Raw genomic sequence first — 18,842 nt, 5'->3', positions numbered from 1 at the left:
ATGGAGTGGGTTCAAAAGGACCTGCACACAATCTAGCCCAATCTCGCAGTGCTGCACCAAGGGGGGAATTGGATCACCTCTGCACTGACCCAACCACAGTGACGCCCCGCTCTCCGTGGCCTCTGGTGTTGGGGTGAGCGTTCAGGACGTCCAATCCTGACCCTGCATTTCACCCCACTCCTCTCTGCTGTCTCCTAAATTTCCATAAGTCCCTGTCACAGCCTGTCTTTCTCTCTCTCTCTCTTACAAATACAAATAAAAGATGACGGGCTACACCATCATCTCTCTGCTTCAAATCCACGTTAGAGTAATTTGTAATATGTAGATGTGTATTTACACATGCATTACAGCATTTTTCATTTATCATTACTTACAGACCGGCTTAGTATTTTATTAGCGTAGCTCAAGCACTGTATTTGCTAAGTTATGTATCTGTTAAGCTGTGATGAATTTCAAAAATTAATTTATAGACACATTTATAGACATATATAGGCATAACATATAAGGAAGCAGGTCAGTTGTTTTCCTCAAAATGGTGCATTTTAGGAGACACCCTGCTGAGATGGTCACGCTCAAAGGATAGAGACAGAAATGACTGATCACACATTTCTTATCCAGTTTTCACTCAGTCTTAGAGTGATACTCCCTGCATGACCACCAACAGAAAGAACTGTCATACACACAGAAATTATTCTGTAATATTTATTTTGAATAGCAAGAACAGAATAAAACAGCATGTGGTACAGGCAATACAGTAACCTTGGGGGTCAAAACACTGTTTTATTCTATATAAACAACAAACCTTCCTGAACGACAGTGACCTAGAGAGAGAGAAAGAGAAAGAGAGAGGGGGAGAGAGAGAGAAAGAAGGGGTGGGGGGGACAAAAAGACGCATCTTGAGTTCAGTATTCATTTAAATGCCTATGAATACAAGCTATTGATGAGAAATACACATCATTTTAAAAAGCCCAGCTAAAACCAATTCTATTTTAAAAACAATTACAGCTTTGAATTCATGTCCCATGTCTGAGGTCGTAGATGCTGTTCACCTCTCCATGGTTACTGTCCGCCTGTGTTGGAGTAATTATGGGCCGTTTTAGGCGAGACCCCCGTATTTGTGTAGCAGGCCACAGTCTGCATCTGCATGCTGCCATGGCTACCCTGGCGGTTTTGTCTTACCATGACCTGTATAATGAGTGTCACATTAGCAACACAACAAATCAAAACGCACAGCTGTCGGCCATATCGTGTCATCCGATTTTAATTAATATGATAAGTAATGCTTATTAGACAAGCTTGCTTCTCTATCACTTTTCAATTTGCAAAAATTTAGGCTGGGATAAAAAAAAAAGCTATGGGGGGTTTCTGTGAATAAAAATGAATATGAACTGATGTTACACACCATCCATTAAGCTTTATAAATAAGGAACACATGCCAACATTAGCTCACATTCAGACCTTCCAGTCAAGTGAATCTTCCCATTTCCTGTAAATCGGGAAATTTTTTCATGGAGCAGGAAAAGTTACTGGCACTAATCGCTGCTCATTTTTTCTGGCTGACATCCTTACTTCTTTGAGGCAACGGAAATGCAATCATTGGCCTGTTTCACCTCCACATTGCCACCCAAACCTTGCTCTCTTGGAGGGGAGCAGAGAGTGAACCCCTACTGACTGAAGCATATGAGCTTATGAGACTCTTTGATTAAGCTAACATTGCTAATCAATGGAACATTCAGAGGGTTTCCTGTACCACCGCTTCTTCCCTGCTAGGTCTTAATTGGCCTATTCTCTGGTAAGTAAGATGAGTTCACTTCAGCAATTGCCAAAATCATCTATATCATACATACAAAAAACATACAAACAGATGTGTTCCTCCTTTCACATGTGTATACACACACACACACACACACACACAAAACTAAGAAGAAACAGAGAGAGGAAAGAAAATGGGAGTGCACAGAAAAAAAGCTGCTTATAAAAGGGCATATTTTCTTTAATGACCAAATTGAATTTGATTGACTTAAAGAAACTGAGGGCCAGTGAAAATAACTACATCTGCACAAACAATAGAGAGAATATATGATCCAGAGTAAGGACAAAAACCCTTGACTCACATTAAGGCCTCCTCAGAATTAGATTTCATTTGGTTGAGGGTTAGATTATGTTCTATAATAGAGGTAATTGTAAATGCCTTTCCAAGCTCCAGTGAATACCACCTATACACAAAACAGAGAAATGCCTACCAGTGCCAACTGGAACACTGCTGAACGTAGAAAGATTTAAAGCCAGGTACTGCAGCAGTGATCTACAGTAGTTGTTTATATCATGATGTGATCTATAGAAAGCAGATGTTATAAAAAGCTACAATGGCAACATAAATTTTTAAATAAAGCCTCTGGCTGCAGTTATGTCCAGTTTATAACCACTAGACCATGCAAAAACAAATAAACTAAAAAAAAAAACCCAGCCAAATCCTGTAAATCGTGATGACCATGTCCTGGTGACAGTGCTGACACCTTTGTAAGTGTCATTCAATTGAAGAGAGCAGCACTTCTGCCGAAATAGACGCCATTACCAGCCTCTCCATGTAGCACTACTGACTTGGAGCGTCCTCTCTGACAGGGTTGTGTGTGTGTGTGTGTATTTGCTCTGACAGGTAGAGTGATAGCAGCACACACCTCCACTCCCTCTGTCAACAACACTCAGCACTCAAGAGCACACTAAAACACCACTGCAGATAAAGTACATAAATATTAGTGCAGCGTAATGTGTGTGTGTGTGTGTGTGTGTGTGTGTGTGTGTGTGAGTAAACATGTGTGGGTGCCTAAATGAGCTTGTGTGTCAAAGTGTGATATGGATGTACTACAGTGCACCAGAACAAAACACATTCACTAAAATACAGCAACAGCTCATTTCATTGCATGCTAGCAGTATGCCTAAGATAATGCACACGCTCAACTGTTCATGTCTCTCATTGTGACTTAGCAGACAAATGTCAAGAATTGCTCACTTTCACCACAACCAAAATAGTATGCAATATCAGCATCTGTTACTGAAAAGTGGGTTTTGAATGTTTGTATTAATTTCGTATACATTTGCAATCACAAGAAGAATCAGGAATAGAAATATCTGTGAATATTGCAATGCAGAATCATGAATACTTAAACCTTAGTTTTGATCAGTCTACAAATTTCTCCACTCTTAATACGCTGGACATATACCTGTCCTGGCTAGATATATGAGTCTTGTGCTACAGTTAAGGCTAAATTGTCAGCCAAATGAATAGATGCATAAGGGAATGAAGGATCAGAGGGATTCGAGATAAGGACAGAGAAGGAATAGAGAATAAAAACTAGTTAGTATGAATGGTGCATGAAAATGACAAAAGTATGATCACAGAATCAGAATGTGCTTAAATTTAAAATGTAAAAAAAAAAAGTCATTGATTAAACCTAAATCAAAGAGGTAATTATGGACATACATTTTTCACCCTGACCTTTGATTTGGAACCATGGATCACTGTGGATAGCTTCATTAGAGTCATTGACTGGCTTCAACAATCATTAGCATCATTAGGAATAATTAATTTGCTGTTATTTAAAATCAATTAAAAGCAGATCCCACCAGAAATTAGAATTTTACCAAACAAGAAAATGTTTGTTCAAATTTACCAATAATTTTTCATTTCAATAATATCCTAAATCATATGACTTTAATACAGCCATTACTGTCTATTCTTTTTCCCCCATAAGTAGTTTTTAACACTGGCATTTCCCAAAAGGAGAACATATATAAAAAAAAACAGCATGAATGTATCAGAAAAGTATTAGAAATGTTCCTACCTTGTGAGCTCTTGCAGAGTGTCCTTGAAAAAGACAATAACAATATCAAAGACATATGGCATTCAGAACTCAAAGGTACGTGAGCTAGTTTTATTCTCTTTTTTGATAGCAAGATCACTTGATTGTGCTAAATCTATATACTGATATATTATGAGTATAGAGATTATATGAAATGCTCGGCTGTTCAAGAGCTGCAAAGGCACCAAAAAATGCAATATGAATAAATAAAAACTGAAATGAAAATATTATGAGCTAGAACTATTTATATGAATAAAAATGCATGACTACAATTAAAAATAACAGACAAATCAGCTTCAAATGCTATCACAATGCATCTTAACATCAGCACAGTGAAATACACACACAGTGAAATACACACCAGCTCAGACAAAGAGTAAAACTCCATTTTATACACAAAGTCACAGACAAAAAAAAAAAGATCAACAATCTCTCTGCCCAGCGTGCACACACAAGGACTGTAGGTCTTGTCACTAATCACTAGAATTAGATAAAACAATGGAGGTTAATGGTCCGTGTGGCCCAGCAGCACATGAAGAATCTAGATAAGAGTCAGGGCTCTGTATCATGGCCCTCAATAGAGCCATTACTCTCTCCTCCTATGAAAGAGAACAGAAGGGAATAGCAAAGGGACAATCGATGCAAAAGAGAAGCACTCCCTCACAGTTAAAGCTGAAAACTTATTGTAAAGTCGAAGGCGGAAAGGGCGAGGGTCTCGTTCTAAAACACAACCTTTTGTATCCATGTCACCTTCTCCCCTGATGTATAATGGTCTATTACAAAAGTGTGAGGCCAAGCTCTATTCAATTAGCCTATCAAATTCTTAATGGCCAGATCATGAATGGGTTATCAGCAATAGAGATAAAATGAATTTATAACCCTAATAATGATTCACAACAAAAGGGCTTGTTTGTGCTGAATGTCACAGTTTCTTTCTTTATTGTATAGACTTTTACTAAAACGCCCAGCAAAAAACACAATGAAAACAAAATTTTATCTTTTTTTGTTGTTATTGTTATTCTTAAAAGTAAGTGGTGTAAAGCATGTCTTTTTTTTCCAGAAACTGAGATCCTGCATACATTTGATTTAGAACCTGTATGAGTTTAGTGCATCACACACTTCCATTACTTTTTTAATTCTGAAACTCCAGACACCAGCTGGAGTTTTATTCCCTGCTGAATAGGCTCAAATTAAGAACATGAAGGAATTTTAAATAACTGGCCAAACTATACAAACTATGTATTAGAGCACATATGCATTATACCTAAGTAGACAAATGGATAGTGGCATGCAAGCAAGCATACAAACAAGGCTAGTCTTAAAATTCATATTCAGACCACAGGACAGGATGTCCAAATTCTAAATGACAAATAGACTGTGACGACTAGAAAATAGCACGCAATTTCCTTTTCACTAAAGCAGCCAATACAATGTCCCAAGGATCGATACAAATGCACTGTGAGACTCTGACCATTACTCTGATTGAATCTCTGCTGTGATGCTCTCATATGACAGAAACTCAGGTACAGCACTCTACTATATAGGCTGTGGAGATGGATTAATACAGTCTTAAAGCTAAAACTGATGGCCTGCCATCTCTGCCATTGGCCTCTATACAGAGTGCCCGTCACTGGTAATGGGTATCAGTTATAAAAGAGCACTGGATAAGTAAATGAATAAGCAAGTAATCAGGTCAGAGATAAAGTGGAAGAGAGAAGGCTGGCACAAATACACACTAAAACACATGAGTAGACCGAGGTCCTCCAATACACACGGAAAGTGAAAGGAAGTGGACGAAGAAGCAAATAAAGATTGCTTACTTAATGGTGACATCTGGGCACCTGTCAATCAAATACTCAATGGCTGAGCCTGAGAAAGGGCAAGGGGAGGGTGGGGGTGTCATCAAGGATACAGCTCAAGTAAAAAAAAAAAAAAAAAGAAAGAAAGAAAAAAAAATGCACAGCTTAAAGTCAGATATGCCCTGATTTCTTATTTAGGTAGCTGTGCTAGATGCCCAGTTAGCACTCCTGTACATCACAGATTCCCAACCTGGGTCCTGGAGTACCCCTGTCTTGCACATTTCAGTGTTTTCCCTGCTCTAACACACCCACTTGGTGCAACCCACCCACTACTCGCTGTGGAGCCTGATAACAACATTTCGTCAACAGGAAAATGGTGAAGCTGGAGGGCCAAACACTCTTAACCTCGGTTACAGAAACACTTATAGAAGCTGTAACTCTTACTCGTCTTAGACTAGAGAAATAGAATACAAATACACTCCAACACAATCAACATCGAGGACAATGTATGATGTGAGAGCTGTTTATCTTTTACCTGAAAAAGTGGATATGGTGTACTTTTAAAATTCTTTAAGGTATATAACTGGACTCTTAAGTGGTTAAACTTTAAAGGTTCACTACATGCATCTATACATACTAAAATTACAAAAGACCTACCCTTGAGGGTAGCTCTCCAGCGACAAGGAACAGTACAGTTTAGCACCTTTTTTTTCCTGAAAGTGTTCCCAATTGGCCATTCTTTCCTCTCAAAACCTGTATGCAATTTGTTTTTGCATTTGCCCAAGTATACTTGTGTGTCTATAGAATATTGCACAATTTTAGGACGTCTTTAATAAATAACCCAGCAAATGTGAGGGTGCCCCAAAGTCAGTGTTAAACACATCGTTATGCATCATTTACAGAAAGCTTAGTAACCTTAGCTAGTAAACACTCTGCAGCTCAACAGTTTGGCAAACCATATATTTTATATATATATATATATATATATATATATATATATATATATATATATATATATATATATATATATATATATTTTTTTTTTTTTTTTTTTCTCCTCAATTTTTTATTTTATTTTTTTTCTTTCAGTATATAAACTGGGGGGTTAGACTGCACTGCTGCCACCATAACACTTTAGCTAATTGTGATTATTATGTGCCAAAGACTAACACTGACCAGCTTTCTGTCACCTCCATCAGCTTCATTCACACATAAATCTACACAATGGCACAATGGCATCACATGAACCGAGTCATATAAAGACAGAAGGTGTGCAGTGTTGGGAAAGCAAAGCAGCACCATACAATCGGGACTGGATATAAGTCTGCAATACTTATGTATGTAAGATCTGTGTGTGTGTGTGTGTGTGTGTGTGTGTGTGTGTGTGTGTGTGTATGACACGCAACACTGCAAAAACCGTTTACATCAAACTTACTGCTGTGTTTCCACTGCAAACAGATTTGCAGTAACACGAAGGCTTCTATCCATCTATCCTCTTGTGTTTTAGTTACACGTGGATTTTACTAGCAGGTCAGAATGTGTCCAGGTCCACATCACTGTCCTGCTGGAAAATGCGCCAGGGAGCGTACAAGTGCGTCAAGACTGAAAAATGTGTCAAGAGCGACATCTAGTGGTTAGTAACTTGAATGCAGTGATCACACTGAGATGTCAGGCAGCGGAAGCCAATAGAGCTAGGATTACTCACTTGTTAATATTAAAAAGTATATTTCTGTCACACTGTTGGGAATAACATGTGTAACACACATATTTGTTAATTCTCAGAAAGCTAAAAAAATTTTTTTAAAAATTACTAATGTACAGCTTCTGAGTCTGTGAATTATCACAGTCTGTTATTTGCCCGGCATCATTTCCTCCAGTACAACTCTGCCCTCTGCTGTCCAAATATTAACACTACAACAAGTTCTCCATGCGAGCTATAGGCTACTTAGTACAGTATAAAACAGACTTCCTCTTCAGATTACTTGTTCATAACAGACATTAATACATTTCACAGCCCTGAAAAAAATCCATCAGAAAAATCTGAAAAATCCATCTTTAGTCTGAGCTACCAGCTGCCAGACTGGGTTGGTCAAACAGATAGAAACAAACAGGTAGAAATCTGGTTAAGTTATTTTCCAGCTCCCATATTACCTGACTAAACTAAAAACAGGGCCTAAATGTTTGAGGTTTTCGAATTACCTCAGTGTTGTGTTATTGTCTTCAGAGTGTGGCATTAGTAGGTATCAGTCAGAAACTGGGTCCTTTGGACCAGCACTTGCTAGCAGGCTAAGATGGTCTGCCAGCTTGAGCAGCCTTCCCGGTGTTTTGGCAGATAGTAGCTAGTCAAGGTGAGTATTTGTATTTTATTTATTTATTTATTTATTTTCTCTCAGCAGGGAGAACATCTCTGATAGTGTTGGACACGTTGAGTAGTAAGAAAGGGGAGACTGTAGGTCTATTTTAGCTCCAGAAGGAGCTGGAAACTAGTCAGAACCGCATTCAGTTGCTTGACTCGAGTCTAAGACGAACGGAAATAGTATTAATGCGAGGCTTCTGAGAAAATGCAGACTACTAAGAAGTGTACACTTTTTCATTAGCAGTACAGTCTGAGAAACCTGATTCGTATGAAACAAATGGCTTTGGTTTTTACTGGAAAATCGCTTGTCGAGGTCCTTGTCGACCCCTGGTGTAGGAACAACGTGCAAACAATATGACCGACTTAATCATATGAACATATCAAACCGCCATGAAAAAAAAAAAGTGAAATGATTCACCAGAATCACTAGCAAATGTTCACTAAAAATATATACATTCTGCAACGAGCAATTCTCAGCCTGAGCCTAAAGAACACGAAACACACTCACTTACTTGTTAGCTGATTTATTGATGACATGTCACAGCTCCAAAAGAGATTTATTTTTAATCAAACTATTTCCACCACAGAAATGGTCCTGAGAAGCTTATTTCTTCTTTATGGAGTAAGCTATATTTTAGCTGATGTATATACTAGTACCTGGCTTTTCAACAGCACCAAAAACTAAGGATAAATTACTCCATACTAGATGTTGGTACTGTTTCAAAAGAGGTTGGAGATGATATCAGTCTCAGGAGTAAAACAAAAACATACTGAGAAGCATCATTTCCTTAGATGGGCTTCCACACGGCTTCCTCATGCTTCTTATTACGTGACCAATATGGGAATTTTGACAGGACGCATAATTCCACTGACTTGAAAGAGCAGAAGGAAAGAAAAAGCAGTTGATAAGCAAACGTCGACAGATGTCAGCAACTGTTTTCCTCCTGGTAGCTTGCAATCACTTTTGTCTGAAGATGTCAATGAAGACAACTACTAACTGGTCCCATTTTTGTCAAGTAGTTCCACCAGGTGTTCATGTACCAGCACAAAACACCCTGCCATAGAAAATACATATCCTCAAGTTTTAATTCCACCTCCTTGCTTCCTTTTTCCTGTGATTCCTTCTACACCGTCTGTTTCCTACATTCCACCTGCTCTGTGATGACAAGCATCAAATATTCCCTCAGGACACCAGTCACTCTTTCCACTCCTGTAGTTGCATTAGTCCATTAGTATCCCCTAGGGAGGGCAGACGAACATTTAGGAGACAAATCCAGCATTACATCTAACTTCGTTAGACATGGAGCTTTGTTAGATGTAAAGAAAAAAAAAAAAAAAAAAAAAAACAGGTCCTCTGACTCCAAGAAAGGGAGGGAGGAGAGTTAAACGTAAGCTCCAATTCACAGCACATTGCTGGAATGTCAAAAAAAAAATGAATCTGTGAGAAGTGGGGGAAAAAGAGGGATGCAGAAAGAAAAACCATGAAGGCAAGAAAGAAGATAAGAAAAAGATGGAAAGTATGAAAAGTAATCAGAGATAATGAGACTGGGAGCTTACAAGTGGAGAGAAGCACTCACTGAGCAAGCTGTTTATAAAGTCCAGGAGTAATCCATCCCTCTTCTCTCCTCATGCACAGAGCCATAGGACTGCCTTCTAGCCTCTCCACAGCATGAATATATTACTATGCACACAATGACACTGCTTATTGTTTATGAATTACTGGCCTCCCTGCCAACAAAGGCTATTTTCATAAGAAAACTAATTCATTTCAGTTCCTATTTGATTAGAGGCAGAGGAAAAGAAGCCCTTTGGTCAAAGCCCCAGAGGACTGTTTTTATTCAGTCCTTTTCAATAGGGCTTTATTGCTCTTCTTTTCAAAGCTGACGGGGAAAGGCTTTTAGAGTTAAACATTGACGAAAAATTATTGGGCGGCTGTTTTTTGTGCAATAACAAACCCTTTCAAAAGGACACTGAGCTCTTATCCATCCATCCGTCCCTCACTCTCCTTTCTCTTTCTTTTTGGCAAATTGTAAAGCCTGGAAATTAATGACAGACAGTAGCAAAAGAGGGAGAGAGCAAAAGAGGAAGACAAGCCCAGCCACAATGCATGTCAAATCTAAATGATCACAAGCTACTGAATAGACCCAGGAGAAGAAAGGAAAAGACAGGGTCTTAGAAGTGTGTGTGCAAGTGTGTGTATAGGTTGGTCAAAAGCTAATTGATTCAATGTCCACAGAGTCCTGCTGTCCCTTTCACTCAGGCCTTCAAAGACAGCTATTATAGTTCACTGTCAGTAACAGTGGCGGTATTAATACCTGAAACTTAAGAGTCAAATAGAGCAACATCACACTCTACAGGTGTTGCTTGCATTGTCCAAAACTGTCTCCTCCTCAGTCTATACCCTTAGTCTTTAGTAATACTAAGACTAATGCTAAAGACTAGAATGACAGCTAGGAAAATTATCCATTGCTAAGATAAAGAAGTGAACACGTCATGCAGTTTCCTTTTTAATCATATTCTTGTTATTTGGTATAGGAGACAGTTGTCTTATGAATAATATGAGCACACCACTGAAAGCAACGACACTGTCATCTAAACTGAATAAGGTTAAAAAATGAAAAAGAATAGAAGCGAACAAAAAAATGAAAAGGCCAACCTGGCATTTATCTGCAGGTTTTATCTACACACTAAAGGATAAATCGGGATAAATCAGGGCTTCCTTTTTATCGGGATGGCATTATGCCCCTTTGTATTTATGCAGGAATATTTAACAGGAGACAAAAGGTGACTTTCTCCTCATTCATCCACGAACAAGGCAATGGTGGCATTCTGAAAAGGCTGACATTTGAGCTTTTTGCCAACACCAGCAAAATTATATCCTTTCCATTGTAAATCAATGAAGTAGAATCATCGCCCACAAAGGGCCTAGATTGCCTTGTCAGTGTAATAGGTCCTGGTGTATGCACAACCTTCATCCTGCACTGTTGTACAGGGAAAAGAGACAAAGGCACAAAATCATCCTCAACATTGGCCTCCCCTTCATGAACTAAGTGTAGAACTTCCACTGGTTTGAACTCTGGTATTACTTTTACTTTTACACTATGTCTATCTACTTTGCAGCTCAACACACCTGATTGAAATAAAATAAAAATGTACTTGCAAAATAATGGGTGCTGAGGTATAGTACATTCTTTAAAAATACACAAAGAGAGTACTTAAAAATCTTCAAAATAATCACCAAATCTTAAGAAAACTTCTTTATTTACAGAATTTACAATGACAAAGGGAGTTGTGTGGAGGTTAAGGGTCATCAGTAAATACACTAAAAGTGTTTTGGTGAGGTAATTCCTATCCTGACTGTCCTCAGTGAGCACTCACAGAAAGATCAGTCCATACATAAGTGTAGCTACAAGTAGTATAGAATCATGTTTCAAGAGCTATTAGTAATATAGGTTACCAACATTTTTAAATACACTGTTAAATAAAAGACCCTCCATGGCATTAATTGCTTCATGAAAAACCCTAATATAACATGTATTATTACTTTTAAAAGTTAATTTGTATTCATTATATGGAGGAGTGTGCTGAAACCTAGCTGAATTAGTCATTGAAGGGTTAGTTCCAGGTCACCTTCTAAATGTAAATGAAAAAAGTTGGACATTTGGAATAAGTACCATAGCTCTATAATATTTATAAATTACACATATGGAGTATCTCTAAACACAAGTTTACAGTTAATGCACAGCAGTAATATATACAATTCTCAGTGAGGTTTCCTGCATCAGTATAGTAGCTGAAAAGAACCAGGAAGAGTTCATGTAGGATAACAACCACTTCCTTTCTAGCATAGTTGCGTGGTCATGTCAATTGTAAGGTCCAAGTATTTCTTTGAAGAGAATTACACCCATTAGTTATTTTACACGATTCCACTAAGTAATGACCTGAACTCAACTATGTGGAATTTGGGTTAAAGAGGAATTGTGCAAATTTTATTAATCTCAATTTCCAACACAATTGGTCAATAACAAATTTCAAACATATTAACATATTAAGTATTTACTGTAATTGGTCATAAATACATAATGCTAAAGCAATGTAGAGATGGTCTGCCTATGATTTGTATTTTGGGACTGTCTTTTTTTTTTTCCCTTTCACAGCTCCAAAGTACACTATATTGCCAAAGAGTCAGGTGTCAGCAAACATCACACCCATATGTGGTTCTTCTCCAAACTGTTACCACAAAGCTGGAAGCACACAATTGTAGAATGTCTTTGTATGCTGTAGCATTACAAATTCCCTTCACCGGAACTAAGGGGCCAAAACTCATTTCTGCATGACAATGCCCCTGTGCACAAAGCAAGGTCCACGAAGACCTGGTTTGCCAAGGTTGGTGTGAAAAAACTCCAGTGGCCTGCACAGAGCCCTGACCTCAACCCCACTGAACACTGTTGGGATGAATTGGCACGCCGACTGCGCACCAGGCCTCCTCACCTGACATCAGTGCCTGACTTCACTAATGCTCTTGTAGCCGAATGGACAAATCCTCAAAGCCACACTCCAAAATCTAGTGGAAAGCCATCCCAAAAGTGTGGAGGTTATTATTACAGCAAGGGGGGACTAAATATAGAATGGGCTTTTCAAAAAGCACTTAAGAGTGTGAAGATCAGATGTCCACATACTTTCAGCCATACAATGTAGATCCTTGGTATAAAGCATCTGCATGTCAACTTCAGAGATTGCAGTGAGATGCAAGTGCACTAATATCAAGATAATGAGCTGAGAGTGTTGATCTATATTTATAAGCAGAACTGGTTCCAAATTCATGGGAAATATAAAATTTAAAATCCCCACAAATGCTACCAAACCTGTAAGATGCTTTCTCATGATCTCACAAATTGGTCTCATCCCAAGATGGGTCATTCATATTCTTTAGAACTTTCCGTACAATTCTCTCCAGATCTTTACGAGCTCGCTGCTCCTCTTCCAGAGATCGTTTCATTTTCTTACTGTCCTGTTGATTAAGTCATATGACCACATAAAGTTACCTTATTATACAGCTTGATCATACCACAAAGAAAGGGACAGAAAGTTTGGTCCACACGCACCTGTTTAAGTTCTTGGACTTCGTCTCTAAGTGAATAAACAACATCTACGAGACTCCTGTAAGAGTTAAAATTAGTTATTTTGATGGTATTGTATGGCAGTGAAATCTAATTTATTATACTCAAGTATTTGGTTGATTTAACATTTTCCCAGCACGGAAAGGAATTTGTGAAAAATAGATGTTATATAGCAACACGTGTATTCTTACTTCTCTTCTATAACAGTCTGTCCATTGCTTTTGATCTCCTCCACAATTATCTTCTCCTCTGCAGGTAGTATCAGGGCTGGAGCAGTGTCTCTCCTCTCTCCTGTTCCAAAAGAAAAGTCCTGCAGTTTGGTTTCCACATATCTCTATGTGAAGGACTGATTGGTAAGAACACTTTAAGAGACACATGTGCTCTGAAACAGTGAAAGGATCAGGTTAAAAGAACTGTGCAGGAGACTGAAGTAAGACAGGTTAGTCATGCAGAAAGGAAATGTCAAGACAGGAAAATTCCAACAATGGCTTCCTAGAGAATTATGAATTACATATCTTCATGACATTTAAAAGTTCCAAGTTCCTGAAACCAATAAGGAACATATTTATAGAAGGTAAAGTAAGCATTGAAAGAAAATTATGGTTCAAGTACTTCCCCAAAAAGGACAAAAATATTGACAAAAGTCTAACAAAGCCAATATTTATTGAAAATGTATATTACAGTGACTGCTCTGTCATACTGTAATCTGTATGTATATATGTATGTATATATACATATGTAATGGACACATTAATTATATCTTATTTCTGAACCACGTAAACATCACTGACTTCTGAGTTGTACAGAGAATCAGAATACCGGCACAGTACAGCAGACAAAAGGGCAGCAAGTGTTTTGAATTTCTTTGTCTATTTTTTGTTTTACCACAGAAGAGAACTTGGTCACAAGGATTACCACACAACATGAAGAGTTATATTCTTATTCTTTGTTCAAGTACTTTTGTAACTGGCAATATGTATTTCTCTTTTGCCTGATTAACAAATCATACATAAGAGAGAAAAAGTTCATCTTAAAACACTACAGGTAGTCACAGAGCTTCAAATGAGTAACAAAGAACCACAAACCACATAACTGGTTTAAAATCAAAAAATTTTTTGAAGGGACATTAAAATTCAGCATATTTTGGCAAACAATCATACCATATGTAGACATTATTATGAACATATATTTAACATATAAAAATAAAAAAACACATGTACAAGTCAAAAATAAATACATAAATAAAAGACAGAGGTACATCCACTAATACTGTCCAAAGTAGCAACTCATGATTTTCCTGTATTTTACCAAAGCATTTTGTGTTCAACTTTTCTATTGTCTAACATCCTGAAAAATGTGAAGCTGGAATTCTTGTGTCCAATGCTTCCCTAAAGAATAATACTTCACATTTCAAATATATGACAATACTAAATTATTTACAAAGTTGTGATCTTATAATTTCTAGCAGGACAAAAGTCCACTAACAAATATCCTTCTTTATTCTTATTGATGAAATACTAGTTAGAGACAGAGAAAGGCATATTCCCCAACTATCACATGAGGGGACATCAAAATAACAGGCAAAAAAGGTGTCAAGGCAACAAGGACCAATTTGGATAAGTGCACAAAGAAGACAAGGAGTGAGGTTTAATACAGGCAAGTGAAAAGACATAAATATAATAAATAAAAATATAAATAAACATCAAAATAAATTAAATAAATAAAGTGAATGAAGTTGAATAGTACAAGTGAGGGAGTTTAGTTCTGGTGGGAGATGTAGGAGCTGCAGCTCTTACGGGAAACCGGCCCCATTCTGTAAGAGTGAGCCGTCCATATACTGTCATAGTCCGAGTCCTCTGAAAGGTCCGAGCTGCCCTCGGGCCGAGAGATGCTGCTGCGACGGCCCATACACTCCATGCTTGACTGATCCAACACGTGGTTATGCATCAGATCAGTGCCCTGCCACGCTAGGATGGGCAGAGGAGACAGCACACCAGCCAAAGCAGGGGAGGACAGTCCAATCATATGAATGAAGAGTGGGAGATTTCCCCAAAACACAATGGTGGTACATGGGATGGCAAAAACCATATGGATAAAAAGGTAAGGAAAAAGAGTGTAACCAAGGTGGAGAGATGGAAACAGAAAAATGGTTATATGTGAATGTTAAAAAAAAGAGGACAGAAAAAGAGAGAAGGGGATTAATAGTGAATAAATAAATGATGTCAAAAAGAGTGAAGAGGAAAGAGATAAAGAGGATATTGTTACTAGAGTTCCAAGAGTGACTTTGTTAACATCAAACAGACACAGCATTATGTAGCCTTAGTCCTATGATAGATATACAGATTTAATCTTACTTGAATTGAGAGTCTGTCGAGTTTTGGCACTTGTACAGTAGGCCTCAATCACTTTCAGGATCTGAGCATCCTCTTCAAGTGCTACAGTACCTGTTGCAGTTACACAGTAATTACATGCATGTCACCACAGTAACACTCATCAGCAGCAAGAACGAATCCATCAACTTACTTTTCCTCAATGCAAACTCCTCATCAGACGGCTTCCTTTCAGGTTTCCGTTTAGGCAGCAGCTTCTTCATACTTTTGGGGCTTTTACTAAGATCCTGGAGCAGTGCAAAGAATGGAGAGGATCAGGATGAATAAGAGAGTTTAAGGTGAGACAATAGGATAAATACAGGAGACGGTTTACACTTCAATTACACAAGAGTTTTAAAGAAGAGCATTTTCATATGGAAATAAATGTTTGTTTAAAAGAATCACATGTACTGGAATCATTATAAATTCTTTCAAACCTAATCAAGTCCATATCTCATTTTAGAATTTTAACCATACAAGTTTTTAATTACCCTAAAAGTACACATGTAAGACTTACTATATTGTGGTGCACAATACATATGTTCAACCATCTGAAAATATGAGGCAACACACATGCCACCAGTCCCACAAAATCATCAATCATCAACATCAATAGACATCATGACCCAAACACACACTGACCTCTTTATAGCAGAGGGCAGCTGATGGTCTGAGTGGGGGCGCTGGCCTCAGGCAACTCAGACTCCAAGGTTTCTGGGTTTTGGGAGGTTCCAGAGGCCCCCACATTACAGTGCTGTGTGGAGCTCCGTGAGAGGAGGAGTGAGGGAGCGTGTGGTAGGCAGGAGCCACAGTCAGGCCTCGGTTCTCTGCGTGCCTGGATGGAGTTAGAGGGTGGGATGGGAGCTATAGAAGGAGAAGGTGAGAGAGATGTCTTACTGTAAAAACAGGACAAACTATGACTGTTTTAAACTAAATCTGTATTGTTGTACAGCAGTAGTTTGTCTTGTCAGACATTTGTCACATTATTTGCACTGTATGTAGTCCTATGCTCAGGGAAATTCTTGTAAGTTGCACCATAGTTCCTAAAGCATCATACAGCTTGAGAATTTTTGGCACCATTCAGCATGGGCAAAATCCTGCTCCTGAACTTCATCAAGTGTCAAATTGTGTTATGGTGAAAGAGACAACATTTTTTTTGACCATGCACACAATTAGCCTGTTTGGTAGAAAAATGACTACAAATAAGGGAAAGCACTAGATGTCCACTGCAAATTCTGGTTACATCTGCCAGGAAGTTAAGAGTTGAAGAAGGCCTAAAGTCAAAATGTTTGTGTAATTATTCCCCATATATTGAAACTCAAGACTTCATTCTTCAGGAGGTTAGGAGTTGGCCATAGATGGATCTTTCACCAAAATAATGACCCAAACATTAACTGTAAGTGTCTCCAACCTTTAAAGACATTAAATTGAGAGAGTGTAGTTATTCTCTCCAAAGGTGGTTCACCTAATATTAAACTGTAGGGGTGCCAATTATTTTGCAAACAGTATATGTTTAAAATATGTTTTAAAATAAAACTATTAAGCTTTCCCACACTTTAGACAATAAAAAAATTAAATAATGTTATGGTGAAAGTGCAATATATGAATTTGAAAGTATACTTTATGTAGTCACTGCATGCAGACATTCAGGTCTTATTTTGCTGATACTTTGAGAAGGCCTAATTTAGGTCCTGTAATCAGAAACTCACTGTGTGGCAAGGGACCGTGAGTGGCTTCATGCTTGGGGCCGTCATGGTGGTGTGTTTGGTCTGGCGGTTCAGGTGTTCCAGCCAATCCTGTTGATCATGCTTATTAAAGCAGATAACCTGCAGCCTCTCAAACATGCAACCTGCAGGGATGGACCACACATACTAAACAAACCATCCCAATGCATTCACCTCCACACTGTATGTTTTCAGTTAAATTAAAAAAATTGCAGGTGTATTTTTACCTGAGAGCTCAAAAGCATTTTTGTGGCTTTCACAGTCCTCTAAAGGAGTTACTGTCATTCCACTCAAAGGCAGCTTGCCCTGTGAGAAACAAAGTAGGCACATTTAATGTCTACCAGTAGGGCTGGGAATGGAGCTAAATTCCTACATCCTGCTTATTTAGTAGCACATAGCATGGTGATCACATTCTGACCTGGTAGATAAAGCCACTCATCCTTGGGCTGGCCGAAAGGATAAGCAGAACATGAGGGAAAAGCATGAGGTAACGTTCATTCCTTTCCTGAAAAATACACATCAGTGCCATGAGAGTTGATTGAATGCACAATTTAGTGCCAAAGATTGCATACCCAGGGGACAAAATAAAGAAGATAAACTAATTTAAAACAAACCAGACATTTAGTGTGTTAGGTTTCACAGATTCCTTAAATATTACATGTAAAACATTGAATCAAATAGTGTATGCTACGACATTAATAGTGGAGAATAAACCATATCACGTCAGAAGTATTGATATCCCTGTCTAAATGTGATAAATACTCTCTAAAATGTAAGCCCATCCTTTGCTTCTAGAATTTCCTCCACTGTGTTTTTGTTTCTTTTTGGAGCTTTTGAATCCTCTCAGTTGTAATACTTTCGCCTCTTCACCTTTTTTGTCCTTTTTTCACCAAGAAAGCATATGTGATGCATACGTTTTCACACAGCTACAGTATAAGCATAGTTGATATTCTATTGACTCAGTGCCAGTTATTGTGAGAGGTACCTTTCAGGACAGGAAGTCCTGAACAGCATTGATATAACAAAAATACAATGCATTTTCCTCCTTGAAAGATAAAAAGGTACACTATACCCTCACTGTCCACTTTAATAGGAACACCTGTACACCTGCTTATTTATGCAGTTATCCAATCAGCCTGGATGTGGCAGCAGCACAATGCATAAAATCACACAGATACAGGTCAAGAGCATCAGCTAATGTTAACATTAGAATGGGGAAAAATGTGATCTCTGTGACTTTAACCATGATATGGATGTTTATGCAAGGTAGGCTGGTTTGAGTATTTCAGAAACTGCTGATCTCCTGGGATTTTCACACACAACAGTCTGTAGCACAGACTCACCAAAACTGGACAGCTGAAGTATTGAAAAAGACCAGTTAATTTTTTCAAATCTTCAACTGTCCAGTTTCAGTGAGTTTGTGCTCATGATAGCCTCAGATTCTTGTTCTTGGCTGACAGGATTGGATCCCATCCACCTCAAACTTGCCCATCTGGCACCAACAAGCATGGATCACAGTCACAGAGATTTTTTCCCCATTCTGATGTTTGATGTGAACATTAACTGAAGCTCTTGAACTGTACCTGTATGATTTTATGTATTGTGCTTATGCCA

General features: G+C 38.2%; 1 protein-coding gene across 5 annotated transcripts in view; it reads right to left on the bottom strand.

Annotated features, from left to right (window-relative positions):
- Positions 1–1,160: 1,160 nt before the first annotated feature.
- Positions 1,161–18,842, bottom strand: part of arhgef7a (Rho guanine nucleotide exchange factor (GEF) 7a) — a 33,945-nt gene continuing 16,263 nt past the window's right edge. For 2 of the 5 annotated variants that reach the window (XM_053234038.1, XM_053234039.1), the window contains exons 13-21: positions 17,647–17,733; positions 17,456–17,534; positions 17,214–17,353; positions 16,147–16,368; positions 15,659–15,752; positions 15,490–15,579; positions 13,327–13,426; positions 13,121–13,175; positions 11,258–13,026 (exon numbers count right to left, since the gene is read on the bottom strand). In XM_053234038.1, the coding sequence (XP_053090013.1) occupies positions 12,904–13,026; positions 13,121–13,175; positions 13,327–13,426; positions 15,490–15,579; positions 15,659–15,752; positions 16,147–16,368; positions 17,214–17,353; positions 17,456–17,534; positions 17,647–17,733 (990 nt within the window). In that variant the 3' untranslated portion in view covers positions 11,258–12,903. Of the gene's footprint in view, positions 1,186–3,842; positions 3,866–11,257; positions 13,027–13,120; positions 13,176–13,326; positions 13,427–13,781; positions 15,103–15,489; positions 15,580–15,658; positions 15,753–16,146; positions 16,369–17,213; positions 17,354–17,455; positions 17,535–17,646; positions 17,734–18,842 lie in introns of those variants that run through there. The other 3 variants (XM_053234041.1, XM_053234042.1, XM_053234040.1) reach the window with 3 other exon arrangements.

This window comes from Pangasianodon hypophthalmus, chromosome 5 (assembly GCF_027358585.1).
Source record: "Pangasianodon hypophthalmus isolate fPanHyp1 chromosome 5, fPanHyp1.pri, whole genome shotgun sequence".
NCBI lineage: Eukaryota > Metazoa > Chordata > Actinopteri > Siluriformes > Pangasiidae > Pangasianodon > Pangasianodon hypophthalmus.
The sequence above is the reverse complement of the archived record's forward strand: the minus strand, read 5'-3'. Positions and strand labels throughout refer to the sequence as shown.